At 46.1% G+C, this 23,371-nt stretch overlaps 1 protein-coding gene across 4 annotated transcripts in view; it reads right to left on the bottom strand.

The window, feature by feature from the left end:
• Positions 1 to 4,221: 4,221 nt before the first annotated feature.
• STK19 (serine/threonine kinase 19) overlaps positions 4,222 to 23,371 on the bottom strand; it is a 51,535-nt gene continuing 32,385 nt past the window's right edge. For 2 of the 4 annotated variants that reach the window (XM_069634990.1, XM_069634992.1), the window contains 4 exons: positions 11,530 to 11,765; positions 10,706 to 10,803; positions 10,408 to 10,555; positions 4,222 to 6,292 (listed from right to left, as the gene is read on the bottom strand). In XM_069634990.1, coding sequence (XP_069491091.1) covers positions 6,247 to 6,292; positions 10,408 to 10,555; positions 10,706 to 10,803; positions 11,530 to 11,765 — 528 coding nt within the window. In that variant the 3' untranslated portion in view covers positions 4,222 to 6,246. The remainder of the gene's footprint in view (positions 6,293 to 10,407; positions 10,556 to 10,705; positions 10,804 to 11,529; positions 11,766 to 23,371) is intronic. The other 2 variants (XM_069634993.1, XM_069634991.1) reach the window with 1 other exon arrangement.

The following is a 23,371-nucleotide window of genomic DNA, read 5'->3' as shown; positions in this document are numbered from 1 at the left end:
ACATTGTTCGTAGTTACCACAGCCAATTGTGGCACACTGCTGATGGGCCAGAGGGAGGAAGCAATTTGAACCGCGTGCAATTCTGTCAATTTTGGCCAAGCAATAGCCACTCAGGTTGATTTGGGGGCCTGGCTGATGTCCACCCTATTACTGCTGCCACACCCCCCCCCCCCCCAATTATTTTCAGGATTGCAATGTGGCACAATACGCAAGGCACCCATTATATTTGGCTGCCTGTCAAAGCGCGTAAGAATTTATGAGAGGACCAATTGTTGGCATGGAGCATGGGTTTGTTTTTGGTCTGCCTTCCCAGACCTTTTGGCTGTTTTAGAGTTCCTTTAGTCCCTTTGGTCTGCCACCCTCTTCATTACCGAGAGGGCATCCAAAAGGTTTATCACATCAGGGTCGGAGTTCTGGTGTCCTGTATTTTGTCCTCCAACAACTCCCCTCTAAGAGCAGGCTCCCAAGTCTCCATACAGCTAGTCTTTAAGGGTGTTCTGACCTGAGGAACAATGGAGTCCACAGCGTCAGAATTTAGCGTGCTAGGTTCTCTGTTTGTACCACAGTCAGTTCCAGTCAGCCTCCACAACTCCCAGTCAGCCTCCACAACTCCCAGCGGTGTCCAGACATTTGGTCGACCTAAAACTGGTCGAATGACATTTGGTCGAAAACGAAATGGACGAATTTTTTTTTTAATTATATATTTATTTTTCGGGTTTTCGTTTTTTACAAAAATGGGTTTGTAGAAAAAAAAAAAGGGGGTTGGGGGACCCCCCCCCTCCCCAAAAAAGGTGAAAATAAAAAAAATAAAAATTCGACCATTTGTCTGGTCGACCAATTTTTTTCGACCAAATGTCTGGTAACCCTCCCAGCCAGTCACTAGACACAACCCCAGCTGCCTTTGAGCTACTAAGGATACTGTGACCCTGCTGCTGAGGTTTAGTTATACAGAATACAGCAAGACGTTCTCAGACAGGAATTCCTTCAGCCTGTTAATGCACTCTAATGTGGTTAAATTTAAACAAGGACTAACATAGTGCAGTGGATCTGATATTCTGCTTTAATGTTCCGTAGAGGGCCACTAGCGCACATAATTCTGGATTTATTTCACGCAGTAGGCCAACTACCTTATGCCCACTGAAGAGATTCTATTGTCCACACGTTTCAGCAGTGCAGATAGGAGTCTGGAAGGGGGGCGGGGGGGTTGGGTTCGGGGCACCAGAGCATGAGTGGACACGTAAGTAGATAGAGGAGGCCAAGTAATGAGCCGAGACATCCATTATGTATAGAGTATCCTCCAGACGTGCCCAACCGTCCAAATGCTGGTAGTTGACCAGGTCCAGAGCACTCGGCATGCCATCATGATATGAAGGTTTATTTATATAGCGCCTATACACAATGTGTTTCAAAGCGCTTCAAGGCAAGGGAGGGAACAAGGGAAAATACAATGACATTCTAACAGGCCATGAACAGTAATGATGTGAAATTAACTATCGTACTCGGCCTGGCGACATTTCAGATAGTGCAAGAGCTAAGACATAGATAAGGGAGGGGGGGGGGCAAGGAGACTGGGAAGGAAATGGAAACAGATAGGCGACTATGGTACTAGGCCTGACGACATTTCTGGTAGAGCCGGAGAAAACAAGGTGAGAGGGGGGCAGAAAGGGAGGGGAGGAATAAAACAAGCGACTATCATACTAGGCCTGACAACATTTCAGATGGTGCTGGAGGGGGGGGCGGGGATTAAAACAAACACTAACGGGAGGGTGGAGGAAACAGACGAGGTTGCTATCATATTAGGTCCAGGGACAATTCTGATAGAGTAAGTGCATAGAGGAAAGTAAGGGGAGGAGATAGGAAAAGGGAGAAAGGAGAGAACAGAGTAAGCAGTCCAAACGATTACAATTGCAGAAGTCAGTAGTAACACATAATGTTGCAAGCCAGGATACAAGATGAAGATGGGAACAGCATGAATCGGGGCCACCATGAGTAAAAGATGCAAAGTCCAGCATGAGATATGAGAAAGGGTGACGCACTGAATGAAGTCCATAAAAGTCAAATCAAGCATTGGCCAAAAGACAGTGATGGTGAAACCAGGTGGGCGGGGCTTGCTAAGTGGTGAAAGAGCAGCAAGCAGGAAGGCACCGGGTGGGCGTGGCTTAGGCCAGGTGACCTAGATCCACTTGCACCTGCTCCCCATCTGCAAAGGAAGAGAGGCTGGAGGGCTCCTTAAGTCGGAAAAGGAGCGGCAAGCAGGAAGGCACCAGGTGGGCGGGGCTTCATCAGAAGTTTGTTCTATGCAAGGCACTAGAAGACGGAGGGACGGTTTCTGTCGTAGATTAGTCTGTGCAGGTACAGTCACAGATGCTGAAAGGGGATTTAAAAAAAATAAAAGCTGCGGTCATTAGCTTTTTGCTTCCATCCTTTGGGAGTTGCCACAGGGGCCGCAACCACCACCAAAACAGTGTTCGCCCCAGACGGGCCCTCACCAGGTGAAAGTGGAAGATTAACAGCTCACTGGATTGCTGCTGATGCGGTGTGGCTCATGTTTGCTTGTTAAGCCCTGCCACCGAGGTCGTACATGCACACAAGGCAGGCAAGACAGTTACTCACCCGCTCAACGTCCTTTTAGTCACCAGCAGCTAATGCTGGAGACAAAGATTTCCTCACCATCAATCTGTCTCCTTCAGCCGAACTGCCAAACTGCAGTACACACTACACAGTGGATGTTTTTGAAGCCATGAGGCCCTCCTCCTTCAGCAATAGCAGTGAAGACAGACGGCCGAAGTAACACCAAGGCAGCATACACAAGGAACACTGTAGCACCTCCTGCTAACTTGCAGTACGCACACTGCGCTGGAGACAGGGAATATTCATGAGTATGTGAATCCATGTAGAGCCACAAGTATCTATTACCAGGTATTATGGTACTGTTAAAGGACCCTGTTAAGTATCAGATCTCGGGCACCAGAAATCTATTTATCAAGTGCAATGCCATACAGTATTTTCTCAGCTCTGTACGAAAACTAAGAGCGGTTACAAATGGAGGATTTTTACTACAGAGTGGTGGTGGGCCTAATCGTTGCTCTATTGAAATTCCTAGGTGCAGTGGGCATAGCGCCTACCAAGGCTTCGTAGAATCCTCTTGATTCACATTGGCATGAACACTACCACAAAAGGGGAACTGAACGGATGCGTGGAAACAAAATAAAAACCAAGACAAAGTGAAGAGGCATGCGATGGCCGACTTCCAGGACGGCAGGGGGAGTTTACTTACCTACCTATTCAGTGTGATTTGTTTGGGAAGGGTGGTTAGAAAAATTGAGCTTAGCTCAAATTTGGTTTGCTTTTATTTCAAGCGCTGGATTTATCACAGATTTATCTGGTTTGTTTGATAGTGTCCGAGTATCTTTAGAGTTGAGGGTTTGTGAAGCTTTCTTTTTATACTAATTGAAAGATGAATCATTAATAAAGTGTTGATTTATGTAACAAAAATTGATTCTTTCTATGCAAGGTCAACTTGTTTGGCGAATTCATAAAAATACAAACATTTTTTGTAAAGAAATTTGATTGTATTCACTGTTGCTAATCCAATTGATCATAAATTCAATTTAGAGGAGGAAAAAAAAAAGAAAAGGAGCATCAAAGAGTACAAGTAGACTGCTTGGATATCATGGGGTACTGACCCTCTGCTCAAGTGTCACCCCTCCTATATTTTACCATCAGTAGATAGGAGGATAGATTACCCAGAAGATGAAGATCAAGCAATGGTTGAGACACCTTTATTGCAAGATCGTGGCCAGAGGACAAAGACTCAGCGCGGTCAAACAAGAGGCTACCTGTAACAAAGTTGAAATTCAGTAGCAGTGCAGAGAGATTAAAAAGGAGGGGTATTATGGAGTCAGGACAAAATGGGGCGACGCCCTGAACCCAGACAGAATCAACATCACCCCCACAAGAAAAATATAGGAGGGGTGACGCTGGAGTAGAGTCAGTACCCAGTGATAACCAGGCAGTCTCCTTGTCATCGTTGATACTCATATGTGCTGCGTATACCGAAACAAGGGTGCGGCCCACCTCACACACACCATTGACCAACACAACGCATGCATTAAAATTGCCCTGCAAAGTTCTGACCAGCACATGCTGCTCCTTACATGTAGACTATGTGAGCGGATGGGCAAAAAGACAATCCAGCAAAGAGAAAATGAAAACAAAGAATGCTTATGTAATGCTTTATTGCGAATATCCACCACAAAAACACAAGTAACAAGGCATTTCAGTGAGTATGAGCTCATTCTTTACAAAGTGCGATGAAGGGAAAGAGGCAGGGCACTACAAGACAGTATTTAGCCAGAGTGAAAGGAGAATGCCGACCCAACATAGTCCCATTACTGCTCGGATTCATTAACTCTCCTGGAGTATCCTCTCTGCCATATCACTAACCTTGGATCGGCCAACTGACTGTTCTTTAGCAAACGCTAGTTCATATCCAAGTGCCAGCTCCCTATCAGGACTTGCTCAGATCCAGTGGGGTGGCTCTGGAGCCCTTTAGCCACTGGAGCGTGCCTGAGCTTCTATTCACAGATTCTTAGGGGCTTTTTAGGGCAGTATGCCCCCCCTAAACAGCACATGGCTAGGTTCAGAAGGTCAGTTGCAACAATGCACTGAAGCTTCTCAATGCAGGAGAAAGTATTAAGAGCTAGGCCCCAAGGCGCTTGTAATTCCAAATGTTTAGCTGTTTTGAGACCGCTTTGCCCAACAAACCATTGTCGTCCCAGCACAGGACGGGCTTGTGAGGCCTAGGGGATGCAAGGCAACATGGCTTCCTTGTTCATGGATGGGTTGTGAGGACTAGGTCTCAAAGGACTGGCATTATCAAGCAAATAACTTGTTTGAGGGCTCGGTCCAGATAGGCATTACAGCCTCCCAGAGTGGGAATGCTGTGACCCTATCTTGGTATATAGCCAGTCTGATATCCGCAAGCTATGAGGTTTTGTGGATTATGAACACATGGTTGGCTCCTGAACCTCAGGCCTAGTGTGCAGACGATTTAGGTTAGTTAATGTGCCCCAACAGATGGCCGGTTTGTGAGAGCCAGGCCTCACTCGATACTGTGCCTTCCCAGTGCATGGCTGAATTGTGAGGGCTAGGTCTGGCATGGCACTTCCCAGTGTACAGCTGGTTTGGGAGTGCCATGGCCGACAAAGAACTGGGCCTTCCCAGTGCACGACTTGTTTGATCAGGAGGCTGAGTTTGTAGCCCATTTAAGGGGATAATGAACAGTTCCTGGTACATGGCGGCTGCGATTCTCAGCTAATTCTGGGGCCAACTCTCAAAACCCACAGGGTCCTGGTGTTGGTTTCATTTTCTGCAGACAAAGCAACAAGTTGTCCCCTTCTGCACAAGTCTTTTCCACCAGATATTAGAAAGAATGGGTCCTTTCAGCAACAATACGACATTCAGTAATACCACCCAAAATCTGGCAAGGCACTGTTATTTTTGCACACAGTCTGTTGAGATTTAGCAGAGGTCCCAAGGGGTGTGCCCAACCTCTGCGATTAAAGGATGAAGCTCCCTAGTTTAAGGAACTTCTTTGGGCGCGAGGGGAAAAAAAAAATTGGCACTACACTTAATCGATGTGGGTTTGACTGGTGAGCAATAAAAGTATTGCAAGTACTACTTTCATTTACACCAGGGCTCTCCACTTCAAGACAGGTACATTCACATACAAATAACTGAGTCCCCAACTAGTGAATACAGGGACAAGTGTTCCACTTCAACCGCTTTTAATTATAGTGCTTGCAGCTTTGTAGCACTGTAAACAATAGGCATCTATTGATCTGCCACACATATCGACCTCACCCTGGTAGCATGTGAACCTTGACCCGCAGGGTACACATTTCTGCCGTAGAATCATTTATCTTCTGAACTATCTTGTTGCCTGCAATTGAATTACATATGCACATTGCAAAAGTAAACAGTGCATCAGGCTCCGCGATCCATCTGCTCCTCATAAATAAACACTGCTTTGCAGAAAAGATTTAGAAAATATATCACATTTGGGATTAAAGTGAATATTCTGCCAAAATCAATGTAATTGGCAATAAATAAAAAAAACTTAAGACTGGCTAAGCAGAACTCATGGCCTGGCATAGCAGAGAAAAGAACATGACTGACTGGAGATCATCATACAGCTGCAGGAAGCCGTTCTGGATCGCTGTGTTAGACAGGTGTGGAAATGCATCACGTGTCGGCAAGGCGCAGTAAAGTTCCAGATGTGGTAGGGATGCTAGGAAAGGGAGAACAGAAAGTGTGGTTATAATGGGAGAGCTGTGGCCTTAAGATAAGCAGAACACAAGAGTGAAGTTCAAAACCTATATTAACGACTAGCTAATAGCCGGCATTGCCCGGGCTATAGGTACAGGAAACTGCCTAATTTGGAATTAAGGAACAACGCTTTACCAACCCATGACATTTTATTTTACTTTTGCTGAAATCCAGGGAAAGGGACTGTCTCCAAATGTCATGTAGCCAATAACGTCCGGATGGTCCCAACATGCGACTGTGCAATAGTTGGTGCAGATTGGTGAAACAGTGTGGAATTGTATAGGGAACATATGTGAAGCCACAAACCCACACATTTTCACTATATAAGGATGACAGTGCCTGTAGATCCTCGGGACAAGACCCTACACATACGATGGACTAACGATCGCACAAGCAAGGATAAGTTAACATCTCCTCAAGAGCCTAATAATGGAATTGTTGGTCTTCCCAGGATTTCCCCAACAAAAGCCACAGGAATATAGCCATGAACATGCGTTGGGACACTCACCTACTAGCAAGAACTCCCTATCCCAACCCACCCCACTACAACCCACCGTCCCCTCCATGGTTTAGGGTGTGTCGGGCATAGATCTTTTTGCCTTCCAAGGTCACAGGAACTACATTCTAACACTCCTACGGGCAACTATTTCTATCTACATCTTTAGTGTTTGCCAGGCTGCAATGGCGACTTCAAACCATGGGTAGCCCCCCTGGGCCAGCTTCACCTTTATCTGGTCTCTGTGAGCATCTTGGCTATAGCCCTTAGCAGGCACTAGATCCTCATCTGTCTCAGCAGGAAGACAGACTGCAACAGGCTCTTAGATTCCCCCCCCCCTGCACTCTCCACCTCGTGATCTCGTGATCTCGTCTCCTTCCTGGGGATGCCTCATCTCCGCCTTCTGCCAGATAAGTACCACCTAATTAGATTTACTACTGGAGATTACCCTCATTACTCAATAAGTGTCTTTCGTGCCAATTCCCGGGACCTATCCCTTTACATGAACAAGATTGGTTAGACCCTTTGTTCAGTGGTCCCCATATGGAAGGTTTCCCAACGGGTCTCACATCTAGTTACGGATTACTCTGTTTGTCAACAACTGCTAATTAGGCCTTGCGACTGCTGAGAGTTTAAGAAGCTGATCTCCCAATTTGAAGTCAGGCATACATTACAAAATAGCGAAAGACCACATGGAGGTTGAGGGGGAAAGAAAAAAAAAAGCGAGTCACAAGCAAACCCTCACTTGAAGGGCGGAACCCTTGTCAAACAAAAAAGGCATGTGACTCGAGAGTTAACCGCGGTTTTAGCAGGGCAAGAGAAAGCCAACCTTTATCCTCAAGTTACAAGAATTCCATCAAAGATAGACGGTACCACAAAATTAAAGGGTCTAAAATGTATTGCATATTTTAATATTCAAACACAAAAGCATAATGTAAATTTGATGCATAGACAAATGAATTACCCTCATGAATTAATCAGAGAAGGGAAATCTGGTAATACAAGATTAAACACACACATTGGATAGAACATCACTGTATTGGGCCATAGCAGTTAAATGCCACAAATGGATCCCAAAAAGGCAAGGCTCTAGAATCTAGTTGGTTCAATAGCCTGTTCAGTATAATCATATAACAGCAATAGTTAGTCGATTATTATCCCACTCATTAGCATCCATACCACTCGTACACATCCAAAACAAAGGTTGTTCATTCATTCACACAAGATAGATTTCAACAACGCTTAAAACAAGCCCAACATGTCTTTCCTAGCAAGGGTTTACTTTACTCCATGGAAATTCAACAGGGGCAGGGAAAAAGTGGGAATCAGTGCATTAATGACAATGATTCATGTGATGTTTCATTATGACGGAAATCAGAAGACACGTCTTTGTTTTTGATTTCACAGATATTCCAATGTCTGATTTCACGGAATTCTAGTAAGCGGGCTTCAACGGACAGTTTCCCCCTGTAAGAGCGGTTACTCACATACCGGAAGTTTAATACAACCGGTTCCTGGGTTGCAAAAGCTTACAAATAGCCTGCAGATCAAATAATTGCTAATTGTGATAGGTTTCCAAAACCTACAAAATGCCAATGCAGTACCACTGTCTCAAGCTGCACCTGTGTCCACTCTTCCCTGCATGTAGGCAGTGTGAGCAGCATATGCTACATCACCAGTAGCCATAAAGTTGTTAAGACGGGTCCCAGCCCGAAGAGGAAAAGCGTAGTACACAAGGATAGCTACGTCTCCTGGACAAACTCCCATTGGCCAGATTGTGGCATGCAACATCTTCCTGAAGCATATAACAGTATCAGAACTGGAGATCTACACTGTCTTACTCTACGGGAATGCACAAAGTTAGTAAAGCAGACCGCCACCAGCTGATCACTTAAGAGGTGACCACTTCTGCTGGATGCGGTAAACACACTTCACTGCCATGAACTGTAGAAGGGCAATACAATCTCATGCAGAGGAACAGACCCAAGCCTGTGGAGAGCAGACCGGACATGGCCCAGGAAGGCCACTTTAACTTAGAATCACAATCAACCACACCACTTTTAGGAGAGATATTTGCAAGGTCTGTGTAGGTATTAGGGCAGTTCTGAAAGTAGGCGAAGGCACTGTGTAGAGATCACAGCTGATGGGCAGTGATCTTTTCTACAGGCGGATGCTGTATTTTGATGATGCATTTTAGAGTGGAGGGATGCATTTTAGGATGGAGGATGCGGTATTCGGTTTCCTTAGTGGGATATGTGGGGTGAGCATGCATTCCTTGTGTCCGAGGACCTGGGGGAGCAGGGATGTATGATTATTTTCGGAGCAGGGTAGATGGGCAGCAAGTTGAGTAGAATCTATAGGCGACGTTGCTACTTCTTTAGAGTGGTCTAGAATTTTGGAGGGGGGGGGGAAGAACAGGGTAGATTGATCTATACAGGCAGAGCACAGGAGGTTTTTTGGTGTGCCCAAGTCAAGGATGGGCAACAGGGGTGGTGATGGAGGAGCCACAAAGTACTTGCAGCATTACTTTTGCTTTAATGAGCAGGAAGAAACAAGGAGGGCCATTTAACAGTGTCTAACTGCAGCTGGAAGGAGCAACATAGGCTTTAAGGGATTTCTCCCAAGGTCCAAGTGAGGGCGGGAGGACAATAATGCCACCCTGGTATCTTGTTTTATTGGATGCAATAGGTGTGTGTGATTATTTGCGGTTTGAAGATTGGATGGGGGTCGTCTAGTTTCTTTTTACACAGACAGCAGGGAAGCCTTCAACTAATGCATAGAATTATGGGTACATCCTCCTAGAGGAAGAAGGCAGTAGACAGGATTGGTGACGCATGACATTCACACAGTAGCCGATAGTTGAACTTTGGACTTCAGCTGGGCTGCAAACCCCATGGAAGATGTAGCTGCGGACACCAGGTATCCGGGGCCACATGCTATAATGTTTGATAATGACCCCTTCACATTACACAATCAGGCCTGGACCTCAAGGGGCATGATAGTTGAGGTGTAGCATAGTTGAGGTGCAGCAAGAGGTGGCAGCCTACAGAGCTGGATATCAGAAGATGTCCTTGGGCTTTTGTGGAGGAGTTGGGTAGAACGTGCATCCGAAGTTGTGGAAGGTGGGTTGCAGGGACAGGCAAGCTTGGGCCTAGACCTTACGGGCTAGATCAGAGGTAAATGTTGAACCATCATTGAATGAGAGGTACTTCTGTAATATGGGGCTGCTTGTACAGTTGTAAATATCTACAAATTGAAGACAGACCAATAAGCCTTTTGTGAAAGTAGAAACATGTTTTAGTGCAATGAGACACTTTCTGTACCTGCCTGTAATGTTAACTCTCATACGCCATACAACTTACTGAGGACTGAAATGATTTCTTGCTACCCAAAGGATGCGCTTCGCTGCTGCCATATCAATGCCCACTGTAGCTTTAGACTTACATCACTACAAACAAGACAACTTTCAAGACAGTCAGGAGACCCGGGAGCAAACAAGATCCAGCCCCATCATTCCCCAGTACTTTCTCCAGCAATCCCAGGTTCCAAACATTTCCTGCTCAAAACTATAGTAGATTTACCAGTCCACAAGATCTGCGCCGATGATGTCGTAGATGTGATACTGCAGACCAAGCTTCACGTTCGGGGGCACTTTCCGGCAATGAAGATCCTGCAGTAGCACCTCTTTATATTTGGTTTTTCGAATTGTACCCAGAAGAGTTTTACGGCCTAAGAGAACGATAAGAAAAACAGCGATGGAGGAAAAAATAAAATTAAAGATACACAAAACAGAAGGATAGCACAAGGTGCTTTGGTCTAAGCACTATGAAAAAACTAAATCAAAAACATTTGCATAGGTCCTTCCTGGATGGTACAAACCATTCATGAAGTACTTTACGAATCGCCCAGCGCCAGGTATTGCCAGCCACCAACTACCAGCATCCCTCACCGTCAGAACTCCAGCATGTACAAGCTGCCTGCAAAAAATTATGGCAAAGTTCTTTAGAGAGAAAACATAATTGGCCTTCATTAAATTATGGTCAAGTGCAGCTTTGAACCAGGAATTGATTCACACAGGCAGTCATGCCATAGCACCTGAAACCAGGCCTACATCAACTTGGCATCTCAGCATTGGCACCCACACACACCGCTTCAACTAGAAACCCCCAAATGAATGTGTAGCACCTGTAGCTCTGCCAATGCATTTGAATGCAGTCAGGGGACCCCCCCCCCCCACCACATACAGCGTTCCCATTCTAGGTAGGAACTACTCAGACAGAGCTCTGCCAATGAATTTCCATTCAAGCTAGGTCAACTATTGCCATTCATATACTGGCACCTGCGCACAGCTCTGCTGATGCATTTCCATTCTAGCTAGGTCAACTATTGCTGGCACCTACACACAGCTCTGACAAGGCATTTCAGTTATAGCTAAGAAACAAATTCTAGCTAAACTACTGCTATCCCATACACCACCTTGACCCCACCCCCCCTCCCCCCAGTGCTGCAAATCAATTACATTCTAGCTACTCTGCCATTCAGAGTAGTAGAACCCACACAACTCTGCCAATGTAGAACACCCAAGGTTTTGTAATTGGATTAAACATTTCTAAAAATCACAAACTGCAATGTTAATAAAGAACTGCAAGTGTGTGTGTGTGTGTGTGTGTGTGGGGTGGGAGGGAGATGGGAAGTGCACTTACGAGATCTCCCGGTCCTGGAAGCTGTGCTGCAACAGCATCTTCTCTTTGCCGACGCTGATGTCAGAGCACGTAGTCAGCACCTTCTCCAGGAATTTGTGCACCGCAGTTGCACCAGCTTTGCCTTCCGTGGCTGCCCGCACCCTGGTTGTGTAGTCCTCGGTGAACACCACCCCAAAGACGTCTGTGTCAAAGCCATGTTGAAACATGCGGATCTCACCTTGCTCCTTCATGTCACTCTAGAGGAAAGAGGCGATATTCAGAGTGTGGGACGAAAGGCAAGGTTGCCAGGGCTCACCATGGAAGACCGAATACAGGGGTAACAAGAAGGGCATTTGGCAATACATAGCATTCAGGACCTTAGACATGTATATATAAAACCAAGGAAGGACTTCAATGCTACACTGGGGGGGAAGTCCCACGGTAGTGTAATAAGAGGAGGCATAGACATATCTTGCGAGTTTCAAAACAGCTTGCAATGATAAACAGAAGGGTGGGTGTGCAGGGTCCGATGCAGACTGAAAGCCCAGGTCCAGCAGGGGAAGCCAGGCATTTAAGACAATAAGCGCAGTAATGACAAGGACACAAGGCATCCCAACTTGGAACGGGGAATAAGGGGTGGTATGATCACGAACAACACGTGGTGGACTAGTCGGTCCATTAACCACGCCAACATGAGTAACAGCAAAGCAAATTGAAAGAAGAAACCGGAGCGCACCCCTGTGAGGCAGAGCCAACCCGACAACCGAACAGAAGGGTCCCGCAAGGTTATATCACCCAGTGACGTTAGCCCTGAAGAGCTGGTGTGGACGGATGTGTGATAAAAGGTAGGGTTACTTTAGTCTGCAGGTGGAAGTTGGACAACAACTTGGGAAACAAACAAGATGACCTTGTTCTTTTCAAACCGTAGATATGGAGGTTTAACAGATCGGTCATGTATTTAACACCAGTCTGACCAACGTGATTGCTACTGGAAAGGAAGCAGGACACAAACATTATGTCTGTAGTTGAGATTCAAATTGAGGTTTCTTTAGGGCTGAACACATAGTGTTTAAGCTCCATTGAAGTGGCACTTGGGGGGGGGGGGGGATAGGTGCGGAATCGGCCCTGCAAAGCGTTTTACAATGTGGGCTCTGAAAATGGGAGCTTTCCCTTGTTTTCTGGTATATCTTGAAATTTAATGGACGAGTGAGTCCTGTCCGAAATCAAGAGCCAGACCTTTAAGTTGAGCACTCCTGGGTTGTGGTGTCACACCTGCTGTTTGCACATTGCCAGCAGGTCAGGTTATTGACCCAGCGGGATTGGACAGTCCTGGGACAGTTGAACAAGCTCAGAGCCATGGGTTGTCTCACCCATTTTGGCGCTATGAGAATGACCTTGCACTTGTAGGTCACAATCATTTGCAGGACCTTGCGAATGACAGACGTTGCAGGAAACGCATAGACGAAGATTCCTTCCCATGACATTGCGAACACGTAGCCTAGCGATCGATGATGCAGGTATCTGCTCGTGAAGAGCAGGCATTTTTTTTGTTCTCCGTGTGTTGCCCACTTGTTGAAGATTTGTAGGAGCTTCCGGTCCGCCAATTGCCATTTGTGCGACTGGTCACTGGCTCCGCTCAGTTGATATGCAGTTTAGTTTTCCGTCCCCAGAAGGCGGAATGCTTGTATTTGCACGTTTTCGATGGCCCAATGGCACAGCTGTTGGGCTTCTCTGGAGAACGCCCTGGACCTCGTGCGCCCTTGTTTTCACACATAATACATTGTGGTTGTGTTGTCTGGGAACACTCTTACCACTTTTTCTTTGAGCACTGGTTGGAATGAGTGAATGGCGTGTGCTAAGGCCTTCAGCTCCAGAAGGTTGATGTTGAGTTGTGTCTTGGTCGGGGACCAAGTGCCCTTCACGGATTACTGGGTTGCGTGCGCATCCCATCCGGTTAGTGAGGCATCCTTGATCAGGGTTTCTTGAAAGGGCGGATCTGTGAATGGGACTCCTTTGGCGATGTGAGATGGCGTGAATTGTTGCGCTCGATCTCAGCGGATTGGGTCGTAGTTTTTTGTCCTCTGCGGGTCCCTCCTCAGCGAAAGATGGATTTTTCCTCTTTTCCTCTTGAGGGTAGCAAAGAAGAAGAAATGCTGTCCTCTGACCTGGCCCTTTTGTATGTTTTGGTCCATCTGATCTGTCCTTCACCACGCTTCAAGGATTCAGTCTCTGAAGGGGGTATCTGCCCTCATTCAACCAAAAGGCTAGACTCCTTTTACCATCCTTAGGGGTTTTTGTGCTAAAGGTGGCACACATTTCACAATCCTCCTCAATGTGATTAGGGTAGAGACAGAAATATGCATTAAGAATGCTGGTCTCCCTCATACACATTCTTAATTCCACAAGACTAGCATTCCCTGAAAAGAGCTTTCCATTTTTTTCCTCCGTATTATAAAAGTAAAAAGCTTCTGTATAGATGTTTTTATAAAGTTGTGATGAAGTATTTCAAGGTTCTGAAAAGAATTGTTGGTTTCTGGCCTTTTTTCCTCCAGGACCGAACTTAGAGGACTCCTCAGCGCGATGTGCGGTTATAATCTGAAGCCGGCCTCCTGGCTGGGGCTGGTCACTCAACGTCCCATTGGCCGAGGCAGAATGCACCCAAAAGGACATGGATGGGCTACTGAAGTCAGCTTAACAGCTCTATTATAATCTATAATCAAATGTTAGAGGATTCACAGCCTGTCAGCGGGGAATATACAAAGCATGTGAATCCATGAAAGATAGAACACTGGAGAATCATTATTGGAGTAGCCATATTCACCCAAGTCAAGGAAAAGGGAGGACATGGCGTAAAACCCAGCCTTTAAGTATGGATCAAGAGAAAGGGATAAAGAATCAAGGAATAAAAGAAAAGTGCGTAAAGATGTGTGAAACCTTCAAAGATCCAGTGTGAGAACTGTGGGACTTGATGAAGGTAGTTACCAAGAACTACTTAAAGATCCAATACTGAACTGAACATGGCGAGGAACCAGCTCACAGGAGAAGGGAGTCAGTCTACTGTGCTTTATGTAGTTCCAATGGTGGTATGGTCAGGACAGAAGATTTTGGACAGTGGACTGATCTCGATTTTGGCCCATCACTGACAACTGATGAACATCTTAAATTGGTTAGGCAGGGAACACCCTTATTTAACAAACATATACTAAAATGGCAGGCCAGAGTCTGTATCCATCTTCTGGCCCGCCACAGGACCTACACCCATTTGTTTTAATATTGCTATTAATAGTGAGTGACATAACGGATACTATTCTCATCCCCCTAAACCCATTGGCTGCGAGACAGGTTATTACATCAGTGCATTAGCAGGGTTTTAGAAACGTGTGCAACTGGGCAGGCTGTGGTTGCTACTGGCTACCACAGAGCAGCCTTCCATTCTGGATTTTTTATGAATAGCTTCTTGCATTAGCTATGCCTTCTCTCACCATCACACTCAGCCCACCTGCCTCCCCCCGCAATGAGACTTGCAGCGGAGCTGTTTGTTGGGGCGGAAAGGGGGGTATGATTAACATATGCCAAAGTCCAATTATAGAAAGAAGGTATACATGCAAAATGACTTGCCCACCAGGTACTCCACGCCCAGTTTTAACTCAGAATCTCATGGGCGATAGGGGAGTGGCTAGGAAGGAGCATGTACTTCAATGAAAAGCGTTGAAGTTAGGGAGAAGATCTTCCATCACCCGCCCTCACCATGTGATCTTCAGCATACTGCAAACATGGCCTTGTGCAGATGGTGCATAAAACACAGTTAGGGAAACGTTGTACAAGTCCTCAAGGGAGGTCTTGGGACACCCAAACCGTGGGGTATGTGAAGGGTTTCCCATAAATGATTCCCCACATTCATAGTGGTAGCTGGCAAAGGCATACTTTACTCAAAGGAGGGGAGAGGCCTGGTAGTAAAGTAAGCTTACAAACACAAAAGAAAAGCCCACAGTAAATTACTGAAAATATTCTCTTTGTCAAATACTGGTTCAATATTTTCCCTCTCATTTAAAAACAGAGTAAATGTGATTTCTAGGGAGGAAAAACTACTTCTCTCCTATGCAAGAGTGTAAAAGGTTTGTGAAATCCAGCCAACGCATACAAACACAATATAGAAATCCTTAGAATACGGCAGATATGCACTTTGTGACGCAGGTTTCTCTCAAAATTACCCAACAAAGCACAAGTTCAAACACCCTCTCACAAACAGAAAAAAAGCATGAATAATGTGAGCTTCCTTACATGTGAAGAAAAGAAAAAAAAAAAAGAAAGGTACAACTGCAGCATAGGGTTTTTTTACGCTTCGCTCACACAGAACAGGTCCACTTGAGTAGGGGCCATGCAGCACCACCCCCCCTACACCTCCCCCCGCCCCAACAAAGAAAAGGCAAATTGGGGCAACCGCAATGCGAGCTTTCATCTTGTAGAACAGGTGGAGTGGATGAGTGCAAGGTATAGCAAAGGTAGAACATTCCTACACAGAGAACAGATTAGACGTGCAGTAGAAGCTCCCCTCACATAAAGCAGGTGCAATTTAGGCTTCAGAAATGACTCAGAATATAGAAAAAGGTTAATAGATCATGCTTTCTCACATAGAACAGGAACGTTGTGGGTCTCAACAATGCAAGATCACCATACATGGAAAGTGATAAGTTGTGGGTCACAGCAGTGTAAATGCCACTCACAGAGAAGGAGCTTCATGGGATGGAGCAGTGCAAGCACCCCCAAACTAAACAGGTAAATGACATGCCTCAGAAATGCAAACTACACTCGGGACGAATTTAGACTCGAGAGTAACTCCGACAGGCAAGGGTGGTGATCCCGCTCAGCAAGACCCTCGCTAGAGGTTCATGCAAGTGGGAACTCACTGGGAGCAACTCCCCACTACAGGTTAAGGACTCCTATCCCCATGAGGATTTCCCTACACAAGCCAAACTGTCCACATATATGCAATTATCTTTACAACAATAACATGGTTTCTATTCTATTGGCTGCTGGTAATGTTGCACAAATTAAGACATCTGAGGAAAAATGTAATGCTGCTTGGAACGCAAAACAAAAAGGGGGAGAATCAGAGGCGGAGAGAGGCATACGCAGGGGAAGCCTTCTGATATACGCACGCATGAGGGTGGGGGGGGTTGGTCGGACGAAGCAGTGTTGAGCCGCAGAGCCAACGGCAACCTGAGGGAAGGAAAATGCCAAAGTCGGACACCAGAGGCCTGGTGTAACATACAGTGGTGCAACTGCTGTGTGGACGGGGTCAGGAGACCATCTAGAAGGGTGGCGTGACCACGAGAAGATCATAGAGACCCGTACCAGCTGGAGGAATGAATCCTCCAGTTGGCACCGCAAGAAACTAGCAGAAGAGCCTGGACAGGAAGCGAGATGAAAAATCAGACACGTCCCATCGCAGAGCCCAAGGAATCAACACACACAGAGTGAAGGTACCAAGGGGATTCTAATACACGGGAGGCCACGGGGACTGTGTGAACATTACACAAGAGATAGCATTATTGAGGCTGAAAGCCTAAGTGAATGGGAAGCCCTGTATTGGAAAAAGCAAGCCCAAGAACAGGAAGCACCATATTGGAAGAAAGCAAGAGTTACATATCCTAAAACACGATGATTATTGGCATTCTTGGGTGAAAGACAGTGATAAAGATGCAGAGTTAAGCACAAACAGCCGTGATAAGAATCAAAGACATAACCAAAATCAAGAGGAAAGACCACAGAAGGTGGGTTATCAAAGACAGGAAAAGGGTAGATCCCCAACAGAGAGGAAGAAACAAGCCCTGAAGTAAACATTTTAAAATAAAAAAGTAAAAATAATTTGCTAACAAAGAAAAGAAAGAGCCACCGTATTAACGAGTACAAGAGAGACTAGCTAGTCTCATGGGCTCCCGGAGAACAAACGTTTGAACATATAACAAGAAAGGGGTACTTTTGTTTGGTTAGCTAGGGAAAAACCCCATAGTCATAGGGCAAGAGAAGCATATTATTTTGTTTAAATAAAAATATGGAAACGTCCATCTTGCATCAGACTCCTTCTGGTGCGCCACAACTTGCATAGAACATCATAAGCCTCAGCACTCCAAATCCCCAAAGAATTTGCCCATAAGGGGCCAAGTGATCCAAGCTCCACTCACATAAAAGGAATAGCATAACAATGGGAGCACCCACCACATAGAACAGGAACAGATTAGCTCAGCAGTGCAAGCCCTTCACAGATAGAACTAATATAATATTGAGAGCTAATAGACCAAATACTTTGGATAACCCAAACCAGAAAAACTTTGCTTAGCAGGAATTCAATAACAACCAATCACCCTTGAGCAAGAACTCCATTTACCACATGGAGTACAAGTTATGGTTGAATGGATGTTCAAATAAGACATTGCATACTCATTCGTGCCCCAGATAAGGTTGAGGACACATTGGTATTTTAATTAGAGTATGAGCAAAAATGATTAGGGTGTAAAATGTGTGCGGCAGGCAACTAACACAAACCAAACCGAGTTAACTAGCAAAGATGTCTGGCTTCAAATATTCAATTCCATTTGTGTAAAACCTTCTCCTACACAATACTGTGTATCAACACACCACATAAATGCACACAGCTCTGCAACTCCTAGCAATACAAGCTTGCCTTCACTGAAAAGAAAAAAAAAGTTACAAAAAGGAACCAAGTTTCCCATCCATATTTATTTTTATGTTTGGATCATGCTAAAGTTTGCTCCACAAGCAACTACAGAAACAAAACGGAGCAGAAGTTTAATAGAAATAAACCATTCCTCATCTCATGGTGTGCAGTTTATTTTCTGTGAACACAGCTCAGAGTACTTGGCAGCACTAAACTACGTTTCTCTTTTACCCGGGAAGAGATTTGATTGAGCAAGGACATCTTCCGCCCAACAAAATCAAAACCGAGCAGCGCATTGTGCCAGGCGTTTGTGAGCATTTGAAGCGATCATGCAGAAGATTGCACATACAGGTTCATTCAGCAGTGGCAGCCACCACTTTATTATATAAGGAGATCACTCACCCCCTGGGTGGTCAATGTTGCTAGGGGTTTTCACATCCAGTGTCTATGGTGAGCAGTACACGGATTCATCTGCCAATACTGGAGGTGCACTGGTGCAGAGTTCCATAGTTACTGCATCACCCGATTGACTAGGACCATATGCTCTTGAAGTGTGCGAGATAAATCTTGGATCCCCTTGCGAGCCGCATAACCATTTAAGACTTCATTCAGCCCAATATTCACAGGTCATCTAAATCTAGTAAGCAATTAAAAGAATCGGCATGTTCATAAATTGGTGGTTAGTCAACAAAACAATTCACAGCCACACCTCGACGGGAGGTTCAGCTTTCTAGAGTCACAAGAGTGTAAACATTTACTTGGTTAACAAGGGTGTGGAGGGTTGGGGGAAAATCATGCGAGCCAAACCCATCAACTCTGATTTCTGTTCCCCATGGAAGCCGGTCAAAAAGAAAGGACACCTCTGCATGTACGCCATGGCATCACCTAGCCAGGAGCCCCAGGCTGCTCAGGGACCCATTAAGAAGTCACCATACCATGATCTGCTACCTAGCATTCCCTCATTAATTTCTTACCCCCTGGCATCCTAGATCATTTGTTGCCCACTATATAAATCGCTCTAGATTTATTGATTCCGGTTGTATTCTCCTTAGGGCTCTCTATGCCATGGCAGAGGGTCCCTGGTATTTTGCTGCATGGTATGCAAAGGTGGTGGATATTATATTAAATGAGGTTTTGTACCCAGAAACTTTAGACTGATGGGCCAAGTTTCCATTACACCCTTGCACTACCACATCTCCAATTCTCAAATATTATACACAGACCAACTACGCCATTCGCATACAGCTTTTTAAAGTCCTTTGCTACAGAACTCTATACCTCTACAACCAATGTACATACCAAAGTCCAGGACAATGCATCCTAGCAGTGCGAGCATACAAGGCTTCCTGGACTTATTTGCCTCAATTCCCTCAACACAGAATGCCTAGAAATTGGCCTGCGTGCTGTATACTTCTGAACAGCCTGCACCAGACAATAGCAATGCAATCCAGCATTCTCCTTCTCGCCTCAATAACCCAACACACCCACCTCTTTCACATTCTCTAGAGCACCTGGAGACAACCCAAATGGCAATGGTGCGTGGTTAAAAAAAAGATAATCACAATAAGTTTGGGGTGGGGTCTATAAAAGATAGTCACCACCATCTAAAGCAACAATCAACAGTGTTACAGATGGGTAAAACATCTGGTGCTTCGGTGACATGGAGAGTGTGTCTCATTAAAGTGTATGGTTGAAGTCAATAGGCAACTCCCAGTTATAGGAAAAAAAGAGAAGTACAAGTTACCAGGGTGAGCTGGAGAGGAGTCAACCTTTAGCTTGGTGATGAGGGGTGGAATGGTGTGGAAGAACGCCACCATGGGAGGTCCAGACAGGTTCGATTACCATAACACCACCCCCCCGGAGAGAGGCAGAATGCAGAGCCAAAAAGAAGTCTGGTGCAGCCAGTCTCGTGGCTGTATCCAAGAAGGTATGCAGGCAAAACCAAACAGGTACTAGAAAGGCCTCAAGGCTGTTGAAAGCTGAATAAGGTAGTCCATGGAATTAATGCATGGGTGAGATGAGACTCGGTTTCTGAAGGGCATGACTTCAGGAACCTGCAGAACGATGGATGCAGCATTGCAGGAGTGGACTCACAGGAAATTATCCTCGTATTAATGAAGAGAACAGCAGCAGCAGGGTAGCCCAACACGAGCCCGTTCAGACAGGTCAGTGGATGCTTCGGTCAGGACAGCACTACAGGACGCAAAGGAGGTTGTCTCAAAGAAGGGGAGATGCAAAAAGATTTCTCATCGAGTTGTATGATGGAACAGAACATGGGCAGCTTTGCTGCTGCTGTCCCATTTCAGACATAGCAGCAGGGGGCTCTCACTTGATATATTGATGCACACAGCCCGGGGGAGGGGGTCTAAGCAACACCACATGGCTGCACAGGAGGATAATCTGCCGATCGCCACGGAATCAAAGTAGTGAGAGATGATTCCTAGAGTCAGGAAGGAGCAGAGCTTCCAGGAGGATCCTCAGAATTTTAATCTACTTGGTTACCTCAGGATATAGGCATCTAAAGAATATCCTGCAGTTTCAAGAAACACAGCTGGGGGGCTCCCCCACCCTCCAATTACAACATTGCTACTTTAAAGAAAATATGGCAGCCTTCCAATAAGGGAAGGACAGACTCACTACTCCTTCAAACCGGTCCTTCCCAAACCATCAAGGACCACATCAACACCCTTGCTTTTGTCCTGGCCGACTTCTGCAACCACTCCTTCACCACTGGAACCTTCCCGCCCCACCCGAAGCACTCTTGTGCACCCTCTTCTCAAGAAACCCTCTGCCGACCCCTCCTGCCCAGCAAACTATCGCCCCGATCTCCATCACTCCTTTCTTGGACAAACTCCTCGAAAAGCTGGCCATCTCCCAGCTAAATCTTCACACTGAATCTGTTGGTGGTCTTCACGACCATCAATCTGGCGTCAGAGCAGCCAGAAGCACAGAAACTGCACCCTTGAACATCTGTGAAGACCTTCTCTCTAGCATAGATTCCAATCTCCCCTCCGTCCTCATTTTACTTGATCTCTCTTCTACCTTTGACACGGTCAACCATGGCATCCAGCTCAATCGTCTGATAACCTGGGTATCCCCCTCCCATCAGGTCCTAGCCTTGCTTACCTCTTGCATCTCGGACCAACTCTTCCAAGTCCAAATTGGGTCCCTCATTTCCTCCATCTCTCTAACCGTGGTGTTCCACACGGGTCTAACCTATCTCCCTGGCTTTTCAACCAATACCTGGCACCCTTCTCCCACCGCATTGCCACTCTCTGCCCAAACTTCCAGTGGTATGCGGATGACGCTTGTTTTCAGGCTCCCTCTGCCACCTCTTCTCTCGTCTTTCAGCGTTTCCATGTAATGTCCCCGCAAAAATACCACCGGACAAAAGTCGCAGTTTTTTGTAGACAGGATTACATTTTTTAAAGGGACACCCCGCAATCCGTTCCCATACAAAATGTTACCTTATATAATGTCGCCAATGGCTTTTTTCCGGTGACATTATCTATGGGGACAACATTACCCAATACCCTTTCTGCTATGCAGGAGTGGTGTGCCGCCAACAATCTCTGCCTTAATGCCAGTAAGACAGAGATTCTCCTCATTGGTACATCTGCACCCTTTTCCCGCTCTCTGGCTGGCCTCCCTTCGCCCTCTTCCTGCTCCCACCTGTGAGGCTAAGAACCTCAGTCATCTTCGACTCCACTCTCCTTTTCTCCCCCGATACCGGAGGTCTCCAAGAAGTCAAACTACCAAATGCACCTCCTCAGGAGGTATTCTTCCTTTCCTCTCCTTCCCCCCCCAGAAGCTCACTGTCTCCAGAGCTCTGGTTCTCTCTAGGCTGGACTACTGCAACAGACTAAATCTGCCTGCTTCTACTCTGCGACCTCTGCAACTCATCCAGAACAGGACTGCAAGACTTGTCCTTGGCCTCAAGCCCAGGTATCGTATCTCTCCAACACGGAAATCTCTGCGCTGGCTCTCAGTGGCTGCAAGGATTAAGTTCAAGACCCTCTGCATTGTCCACAAGGCCTTCTGGAGCCTGGATACTCAATACTCTTCGTAAATACCTTCCTACTCGAGCACTTCGCTCCTCCCCCTCCAACTCTCTCAGGGTCAGTCGCTTCTCCAAGCATCGAGTTGGAAGTAGATCTTTCTTTGGCTGGGGCCTCCCTCTGGAACAGCCTCCCTGCAACTTGAGAACCATTTCCGGTAGCGGAAGCACCTCAAGACGTTCCACTTTGCTTCTGCCTTCTCTTCCTCTACCCTGCTGATCTCCGTCTGTTCCTGCATTGGGCATCTGGCTACCCTCTATTTCAGGCACAGATCCCTTGCCCACCCTGCAACGTACCCGCACTGCCTCTGGCAATCCTAGCACTGGGGGTCTGTATCTGCAACCCTACAGTCCTCTCACCTGCATGTATTTGACACCCGTTGTATGAGCTTAAGTCATGCACTTGCCACCCGATGGCCGAACTACCTTGTGTTGTTTTGATCCTGTGTTTTTCACTCCACTCCTCCCCTGCCCCCCACACGTTCCCCTTCCCTCTCCCCTGCACTTGCGCGTTCTCAATGTCACTGAGCTTAGTAAGATTGTTTTGTCCTCTCTTGTACCCCCTCCCTTGCCTAGTCACGCCTTGCAACACTTCGGGTGCGATATAACTAAAATATATCATACTGCGTCACAGATGCACACAAAGGAACGTGGACTAACGTTTCTGGCAGAGTCTCATTCAGCTCAAACTGGACTCTATTCACATAAACAGCCGTTTGTGAGCTCTGAATTAGAGCACACAGTCAAAACAGCCCCTCTGGTTAAGGTTTAGCATCGGGAGGGGGAGGGGACAAAGAAAATAAAGCCACAGGGCGTTAGCATTATGCTCCTTTTCAGGAAGCACGTGTCTAATATAGAGTACAAAAAACAAACACTAGTGCAAACAAATAAAGGAGACAATTGTCACCAGCCTGTACTGACATTTAAGAGTGCAGAAAACTCACCCACTCAAGAAGGGGTAAATTGCTTACCTGCAACTCATGCTCTCCAGCATTGGTATCTTTCACAGATTGATTATGCTGTGAGTATCCCCCAGCGGTAAGCTAGGAATCCTCAATTTTGGGAGATTACTTTTTAAAAGAAAAGTGAAGTCTATTTTGTATGCGGTCACCCTCATTATGGATGCT

Source organism: Ambystoma mexicanum, chromosome 13, assembly GCF_040938575.1.
Source record: "Ambystoma mexicanum isolate Mex_15411 chromosome 13, UKY_AmexF1_1, whole genome shotgun sequence".
NCBI classification, from domain to species: Eukaryota; Metazoa; Chordata; class Amphibia; order Caudata; family Ambystomatidae; genus Ambystoma; species Ambystoma mexicanum.
The sequence above is the reverse complement of the archived record's forward strand: the minus strand, read 5'-3'. Positions and strand labels throughout refer to the sequence as shown.